Genomic DNA, 8999 nt, shown 5'->3' with positions numbered 1-8999 from the left:
TTTAAGGAACGTCCATACTGTTCTCCATAGTGGCTGTATCAATTTACATTCTCACCAATAGTGCAAGAGAGTTTTTTTCTTTTTGCTGGGGCTGACTGATCCGAAGAAGAACTTGTTGTATTATAGTATGGTAATTTTATAAATATGGCAAGCTGGCCAAATTATGTTCACAATTTATTTTACTTAACATTCTTGATATAAGTTCTCTTTTGAATATGTGAAATGCAAGTTATATTTAAAAAATAAAGTTTGATGAATAGTCTTACTGTCTTAAAACCTAGTCTGATTTTGACTTATGAAGACTTACTATTATTTGAGGAAAGTGAGAACATTTAGACTGACACTATTGCATATCTTTGCAAAATGGCAGAATAAGTAAATTGATGATGTTCTTGAAATAAACACAATAATAGTCCAGAATTTTGTATGCTACTGGAGAAACTTACTGGAAAGTAATGCTGAGTTTTAATTCTGTCTGCCATGAATCCATGAAGAGTTCCTTCATAATCCCTGATGTATTTAAAAAAAAAAAGAAGTAGTGAATTTCAAACATTTCCAAAATTAGATGTCATAAAAATCTTGAAATTATTAGTTAACATGCCAGATGATCTTCTGTTAGCACCTCCATGTCTGTTTTCTGCCCTTGGTCACCCTGCTCTCTGCCCCAGGGACCTGACCTGTCTGGACTGCATCCAGGGGCTTCTTTGCCCTCTGGCTTCTGGTTGGGTTGGCCACTGGGAGCACCATTAGGAGATCAGAGGACAGTGAGGATAGGGTTTTATCCCTCCTTGCTGGTTGCCCTGGGTTGCTAAAAGTCATAGCCTCTCTTGGGTGGTATTCTCCCCACACCTCACTTCCTGGGTTCTAGTAACTGCTGCCTCGTTTTGTCTCTTTGGGCCTAAGTGCCCTAATAGCCTGTGGTTTTCCTGTACTTTGCCCATACCTTTTGTAGCATAGTCCCTAAACCATCTTTGAATTGCCCAGTTTGATTTTACTATCTGTTTTCTGCTGGTATCTTTTAAAAAAAAAAAAATTAAAAAAATATTTATTTGTTTGTTTGTTTGCCTGCGTTGGGTCTTAGTTGCAGCACTCGGTCTCTCTAGTTGTGGTGCATAGGCTTAGTTGCCCCACGACATGTGGGATCTTCATTCCCAGACCAGGGATTGAACCCGGGTCCCCTGCATTGGAAGGTAGATTCTTAACCATTGGACTACCAGGGAAGTCCCTCTGCTGGTATCTTGAGTGATACATTTTAAAGTTTGTCTTGGGTTTGTAGTGTGTCATGGTCATTTATAGTTTTCCTTGGATCTAATTCTTTAACCTTTAGCCTTAGCCTTCTACAGTAGAATTTGTTGAATAGGCTGGCTGTGGGTGCCTGTGTGCCTTCTGATCGTAAAGTGACTTTTTTAGGGCCTGGGCCTTGGTGTATATTTCTATAAACTAGTGTTTTTTTTGGGAATTAAACTCAACTCATTTTATCCTAAAGTACCAGCCTGGTGGAAATTTCATTCTCCCTTTTAGATACTGCCCATTGGCCTCCTTCAGTTACTGGTCACAATTTTCCACATGTGTTTTCTGGCAGAATTCCTCTACTGCTGTATGCTTATTTAGTACCCTGGACTGTTTTCACCTTTGACCTTTCCTTCTCTTCCCAGGTGTGGTATGTAATAATTTATCTCCTCATCAAGCCTTTTATATTTGCAGGCAGCCCTAGTCCAGAAAAAGGGTGTTTCCTCAAGAACAGTATTTGGATGTGATGTGTGTACTTGGATGCTTTAGCCTCCCTTGTACCATTTAAGCAGCAGCCACCCAGTGAGGAAATATTGAACCTTATGAGATATACAGGCACTCTGGGATTTACCTGTTTGTCTCTAAGGTTTTTCTGGAATGTGGCGTGGGGGTGAGGATGTTGCTGAAAATAATAATGACTAACTTTAAAAAGGTGTTTACTATGTGCTAAACACTGTTACAATTCCTTGATAAACATGAATTTGTTTAATTTTTACAAAAACAGTATAAGGTAGATCCTATAATTGATCAGATATTAGTTTTTATAGGTGAAGGAACTGTATGTAGCATAGAGAGGTTAAGTAATTTGGCATGGACATTCATCTAGTAAGTGGTGGAGCCAGGTTTTGAACCTAGGCTTGTCTGGCTCCAGAGGACAGGGATTTTGTTTAAACTGCTACTATAATCCCTAATGCCTAGAACATTACCTAGATACAGTAGTGTTCAATAAATATTTGTTTAACTAAAGAGAGAATAACCCATTTTGCTGTACTGCAGATCCATCCTGGAATGGGATTCTGTGTGTGGCCATAATCTGTTACTTTCTTGGGCTAGAATATTATTTGCTGACTAGAAGTTTTGAATTTCTGTTAGTCTGCAGGCTCTTATTTGACTGTAAGGGTGAAATAGATGGCAGAGGTAAGGATCTGCCAGCGTCCACCCTGGTTCCTGTGAAGAGGACTACCTCTGCCTTACATTGTTAGCTCTGCCTCCCCATTATGCTAAAGATGGAATACTTTGATGTTTACATTCTACCCACCCAGGTACATGAGCTTGTTGAAATAGGTTTGGTAAAAATGTCGTGCTTCTTACCTAGTCTGTGAAGTCTTTCATGATTATTTTTCTGAAAGCCTGAACAGACAAATTGGTAATGGATAGTACTGCCACTGTTTTATGTGTAAATCACCTGTACTGGATGGGTTTGACCATGGACCATTTCTTTAAGTATAGTCATTTGGATCCAAGAGAAGACAGCTGATCAAAAGTATCTACCGGGACTTCCCTAGCAGTCCAGTGGTTAAGACTCTGCGGGGTGGGGAGGGTCACGGAGTTCGATCCCTGGTTGGGGAACTAAGGTTCTGTATGCTGCGCGGTGTGGCCAAAAAAAAAAAAAGTATCTATGGCTACACTTTTATATTGTTAAGACGGACATGAGAGGAAACTCTCACTTGAATTTCCAGGTCTTAGTTAGAAAGTGTTATGGATTGCTTAGAATTTAGCTTCTGTTTCTTGGTCACTGCATGTGATAGTTGGTTCAAATTATGTTGAAAGGGGTCATTTCCACTTTATGTTTTCTGTTTGTTTCTGAGTCTGTTTGAAATATAACTGGATTGGTCAAATTGGTGAATCATGAAGGCTAAAGTAGACCAAGGAACTCTATAATTTTCTAAGTAATCTATTACACTGCTTAATAGCTCACTTTTTTTTCACTAATCTGGGTTACTTATCAGGGCTATATATCTTGAAAAGAATTCTTATGATTGATCATTATTATAGTAAGTAGTGCTGCCTTGTGATAGTGTCTATTTTCCTATCTTAACAGAACCTAGTTTCTTTGTCCTACGGCAAAAGCAATTCTAAAGAGAGAAAATAGAACACCTTAGCAGTTAGGACGAACGATGGTGGCTGTCATTTTCATCATAGATTAAAATACATCCCCCGTACTTGTAAAAAGAAGTCTATCAAAGATAGATTATGATGAGGGCAAGACATTTAGAAAATGCCACACAGAACATGTACACTAGCTGCTTACGCATAATGATGAGCCCTAGACCTTTGTCATAGTTTGAGTCTTGAAATGATCATCGACTCTCTAAATCCATGGGGTCCTATTTCTGAGTATTGAACCTGATGTAGTCTTTGGAAAGGTAGGAGTTTATCATACCAGGCCAGGCAATGGCTTTAGGAAACTCAGAAGTTGAATAGTAATTTTGGCACCTATTATAACTTTAGGTGACCACAAGTGTCTTTGCTATCCTTTACAAGAGGCTGTACTGATACCTAGGTTACAGATACTTAGGAAGAATGCCAAAGTTGATTGCAAAACATTTTATAAAACAAAGGACATTATTAAGTGCTTAAAGGCAAATGCCTCCTTAGAAAACTTAAAAGTCCCTGAGGTTGTGGTGAGGGCATGACATTTAGAAAATGCCATACAGAACACGTGCACCAGCTGTTTAAGCATAATGGTGAGCCTCAACCCCCTGTCATAGCTTGAGTCTTGAAATGATCACTGATTCTCAAAATCCACAGTGTCCTGTTTATGAATATTTAGCCTAATGTACGGTGCTACAGGGCATTTGGAGTGCTGTGTGCTATTGCTTGCAAATTCAGATTCCAAATGAGAAAAGAATTCTAGGAGGAAAAGTAAGCTGTCATGTTATACAAGGTTTGAATAAAGATGCAAACCTAAAACATATAGTGGGATGAAGTTTCAGGAAAAGGAAGGTTTGGTGTTCTAATGCTTAATTAGGAACTCATTTAGAAAGATGAGCCATTAAACAGCTGTCAGACTTTAAGTTGAGTAATTGACTTTGGCCTTTCTAAGTCAGTTTTCTCTTACTGTTTGCACATGTAATACTAATTTTAAAAACATTTAAATTTGTACTCTAGGATTCAGTTGGTGACATTAACATTGAAATTCTAGGATCACACGTAAAATAGAGTTGGAACAGTTGGTGGTCAGTTATGGTTATCACTTATATTTCTCTTCTGTGGTGGCAATCCACATTTACTGAAGACTTAGTTTTCTCTGAGTAATTGCAGTAACATAGGGGTACCAGAAATACCCCCTTTCCATCTTGCTTATTATTGGTATCACTTAATTGTCACTTAGCATATTCACCCGGTTTACCAAGTAGATGCTGGTAGTTGAAACCATGTTAGGAACCTCAAATCCTTTTAACTCAGAATTATAATTATGGGGTAGAGGAAATTGAAAAAGGACAGTTTCACCTAAGACTACATGTCTATAGAGTATTACAGTGAAATACAAACCTTTTGAATTAAAGTCATGGAGTCCATGAGCCTCAGCTTTATGCCTTAATAATCCGGGTCCTAAGGTGGTCTTTGGGATGTGGGAGGGGAGATGTTCTGTACTTGGGAGAACAGCCTGCCACATCCTCACCTGGCTGGTTTGCATAGTTTGTGTACACTTGTGGTATCCCATCCCAAATTTCATAAAAATCTTTCAGTGAACTTTTATAAGTTAATAAAAAAGAAATCTTCTTAATAAGTTTTACTGTGTTTAAATGTGTCTCTGATTTTTCTATTTTGGTTGGAATAGGTACATCCATCTTTATAAAGTTGTAATCAAGATGCTAGTCAGTTTTATGTTTTGTTTTTTATTTAGTGCTGTTCTAGATGCTTTACATGCATTGTTCCATTTAATCAAGACAATTGTAAGAGAGGTAATATTATTGCTCCTATTTTACAGAAGGTGAAACTGAGGATGGAGAGTTTAAATAGGATCATAATTGTAAAAATTAGAGCTGGAGATTCAAATTCAGGTCTCTGTGTTTTGGAAAAGTTTGAACTCTTACCTACTAAGCCATACTGCCTCCTTTGTGATGAACTTTGAAGCCAGACTGTTAATGAAAATATTGTCTAATTAGTAGAAATTCTAACTTTTCAGAATTCACTGACAAATTTTTATGAGTAGAACCCATATTCTTGTTTTACTCTTGTAGGAACTGAAAGATATGGGCCATCGTGATCAGATGGCTGCAGCCAGAGGAATCCTGCAGAAAAACATTCCAATCCTCTATACTGCATCCCAGGCATGCCTACAGCACCCTGATGTCGCAGCCTATAAGGCCAACAGAGACCTGATATATAAGCAGCTGCAGCAGGCGGTCACAGGCATTTCTAATGCAGCCCAGGCTACTGCATCAGATGATGCCTCCCAGCACCAGGGTGGAGGAGGAGGAGAACTGGCATATGCCCTCAATAACTTTGATGTAAGTTATACTTGGAAGGAGACTACAGGCTCTTGACCATCCCTCAAAGTTAACAGATTTCTGGGGAAATGTGATCAAGGTTTCTCATGAAAGCTCAATTTCGACTTAGATTTGTAGTCTAAGTTGAAAGAAATTTTATGAACCATCTGTCTACTTGACCTTGACTTGGCCTAAAGCATTTATCTTTTCTTCCCCCTTCCCTTCCTCTTCCCCTTCCCTTCTCTTTTCTTTTTTAGTTTTAAACTTCTGAATTCTTTTATGCAACTTGTGTTTCCTATGAGGTCATTCTTTGGTGAAGATATGAATTCGGTTCATTTCAATCAAGACTTTAACCTTCAGGTAGATATGAAGCTATGGGAGATACAGAGGCAAAGTGCACTTAAGCTCTGCCCTCTAGGGGCTCACAGTCAGTGAGAGATACAGACACATCATAAGTGACTGCAGCAGAAGTGCTGTCATCTTAATCTGACTTGTCTGCCTAGATACACTTCTCTTCTCAATGACTAAATAATAGACAAAATTTAATCAAGTGGAAGCAAATTTAGGATTAAAATACTTCCTTAGCATAATGCCATATAATTACCTTTTATAGATGATGCCGCAGATCTGTTCTGTGTATATATTCTGTGTACACACTATCCTATGTATCAACTTTAATCTTAATTTTTTGGGGTGTGTTTTATGGTTTAAAATTCCTACCCACAATGCCTCATGGCTTCCAGTAGATGGCAGCAGTTTAAGATTTTTTTTAAGTGTTTTTTTTTGTTTGTTTGTTTGTTTAAACCAACTGTTATGTTATTTTTTTTTAAAATTAACATAAGGGAAAATTGCCTTCCAGGTGACCAGCATCCTTTCATTAGCAGGAGTGCTTTGAGGTATTGAATCAATATAATGGAGTGCATTTTAACAGTTTTTTCTGGTCTTTTCTTTCCTTTGTCTCACCCCTTTACTTTGTCTTGGGTAAAGGCAGTGTTAAGCCTAAAGACCATGATGTTAGAACTGAATTTTTACCTTGGAGCCTTAAACATTAAATGACTTTATGGCAAACTCTTAAGATATATCTTACAATTAACTGGCACTGTTGTTTTTCCCCTTCAAATTTGGCAATATTAGGTACTGACCTCATTCAAGGCAGTACAGATTACATTTTGCCCTAAGTTGAGTAATGTCTGTCAGAGGTCACTTAACCTCTTAAGGCTACAGTGAAACCTCATTCATAAAATGACAGGGTTGGACTAAACGGTTACAGGTCTGTTGAAGTTCTATGACTGTATGTTAAAATTCTGTGACCATTCATTCTTCATTCCTGTTGGTCATTGTGAAGAAGATGTTGTGTATTCAGTTTTGACCAGAGAAATACTGCAGTAACTTAATCTGGTAAAAAAATAATCCGCTAAAATGTAGGTTAATAATAAACCGAAGGAATTGTATGTTTAGTTTTGAAACTGACGGTTCTTTGGAAGGGAAAGAAGACGTATACTTATTGGAAAAGGGCAAGCTTTTTTTAGAGAAAAAACTTGGCATTTAAACTGAGATCAATAAGAGCATAGTTCGTATAAAGAAAAATTAAAGGCAAAATATTTGTACAGACATTTATTGGTGTAAGGATAAATTGTATCAAGTAGAGAAGTTTGAGGAAGGCCAGTAGATCTTGTCCTGGGGGTGTGGATGTTTGACCTAGTACCTATAGCTTACTTGTGGCCTGACCTCACTCATCAGTGGTAAAGCTGGATTTAAGTGGAGTCGGGAGTGAAGGGAAGACAGAGGAAAGATTTATTCTTTTGCGGGCAATTGTATCTCAGAGAGTGGCTTTGTTGGGACAGATTGCTGTTATCTCTTACAGAATACCTGGAGGTCTTTCAGCAAAGAAAGTCTCTAGTTTGGAATTAACAGGATAAATTTGAGACTGAATTGTTTATAAGATTTAATGAAATGTATAAGATGAAGAAAATTGAAATTGATTATAAACTCATTCCTTTCTGAAACTTTGAAGACAGAAGTCAGTGTTTTGTTTTTATTTATTTTTTGTGGTGAAACAGTTCTGGTAATGTCCTGTAGCAGTTTTATACTCTGTACATAGAAAAGAACAAGAGTGCTAATGTTTATTTTCCTTGTAATTCTCATTTGGTAACTTACTATTACTGCATAGGCTGACCTTTAGATGTTCAGATTAAGTAATGTGAACATGATTTTTATGCCGACATATTTCTGTTTGCATTTGTGGTATCATACCTTATTCAGGCCCCGTTCCGCTGGATAGTATTGCTTCCAGTGTCTTCTTTGAGAAGTAATCCACCATAGGCCAACTTGTGTGGGAAGTCCCTTATCTGCCAAGAAGTATAACTTTGTTTCAGGCATTGAAATTTTTATGTTATATATTGGTGTTCCTAATCAACACTTTCCTCACCTTCCTGAATATTGGAGGGAATAGAGATTACACTAGCATTCAATAATGCTTCCTTTGCAGAAACAAATCATTGTGGACCCCTTGAGCTTCAGCGAGGAGCGCTTTAGGCCTTCCCTGGAGGAGCGCCTGGAAAGCATCATTAGTGGGGCTGCCCTGATGGCTGATTCATCCTGCACACGTGATGACCGGCGTGAGAGAATCGTGGCAGAGTGTAATGCTGTCCGCCAGGCCTTGCAGGACCTGCTCTCGGAGTACATGGGCAATGTGAGTAAGAGGAATTTTCTATAGCAGATGTTGGATCTGAGGTGTTTTTCAGAACTTTTCTTTGAAGTAACAGGAGTTTTCCATAATAATTGTTGTGTCTTAACTATACATGTTAAGAGGTGTTTTAACTATACATGTTTTAACTATACATGTCAAATATGTTTTAACTATATATGTCAAATATGTTTTTAGCTTCTTGACTCTTGGGTGGAGTAAAATTTTTCAAGGAATGGATAAATGGCTTTCTGTAGTGCCCCCTTTCTGCCCAACTTTTTGGTGTGAAAAATTTTAAACTTACAGAAATCATATAATGAACACCCATCTACCCTTTATCTAGATTCACCAATTAACATGTAAATACATGTGCATGTTTGTGTGTATAAATATATGCGTGTATATGTATATATACACATCTACAACCTTTTTTATTTTTATGAAACATTTGAAAGTAAGTTGCAGACATTGTATTGCTTTGCCTCTAAATATTTCAGTATGTGTCTACTAGGGGTAGTAACTTTCAGTACCCCTAAAATTCCATTATCACATGTAGGTGGCCATCTAATTTTGGGCAAAATGGAATG

At 37.7% G+C, this 8999-nt stretch overlaps 1 protein-coding gene across 2 annotated transcripts in view; it reads left to right on the top strand.

Annotated features, from left to right (window-relative positions):
• CTNNA1 (catenin alpha 1) overlaps positions 1-8999 on the top strand; it is a 197764-nt gene that overhangs the window by 80938 nt on the left and 107827 nt on the right. For both annotated transcript variants that reach the window (XM_007108937.4, XM_028493272.2), the window contains 2 exons: positions 5478-5747; positions 8215-8418. In XM_007108937.4, coding sequence (XP_007108999.1) covers positions 5478-5747; positions 8215-8418 — 474 coding nt within the window. The remainder of the gene's footprint in view (positions 1-5477; positions 5748-8214; positions 8419-8999) is intronic.

This window comes from Physeter macrocephalus, chromosome 8 (assembly GCF_002837175.3).
Source record: "Physeter macrocephalus isolate SW-GA chromosome 8, ASM283717v5, whole genome shotgun sequence".
NCBI classification, from domain to species: domain Eukaryota; kingdom Metazoa; phylum Chordata; class Mammalia; order Artiodactyla; family Physeteridae; genus Physeter; species Physeter macrocephalus.
This window is presented reverse-complemented; position numbering and strand designations above follow the sequence as displayed.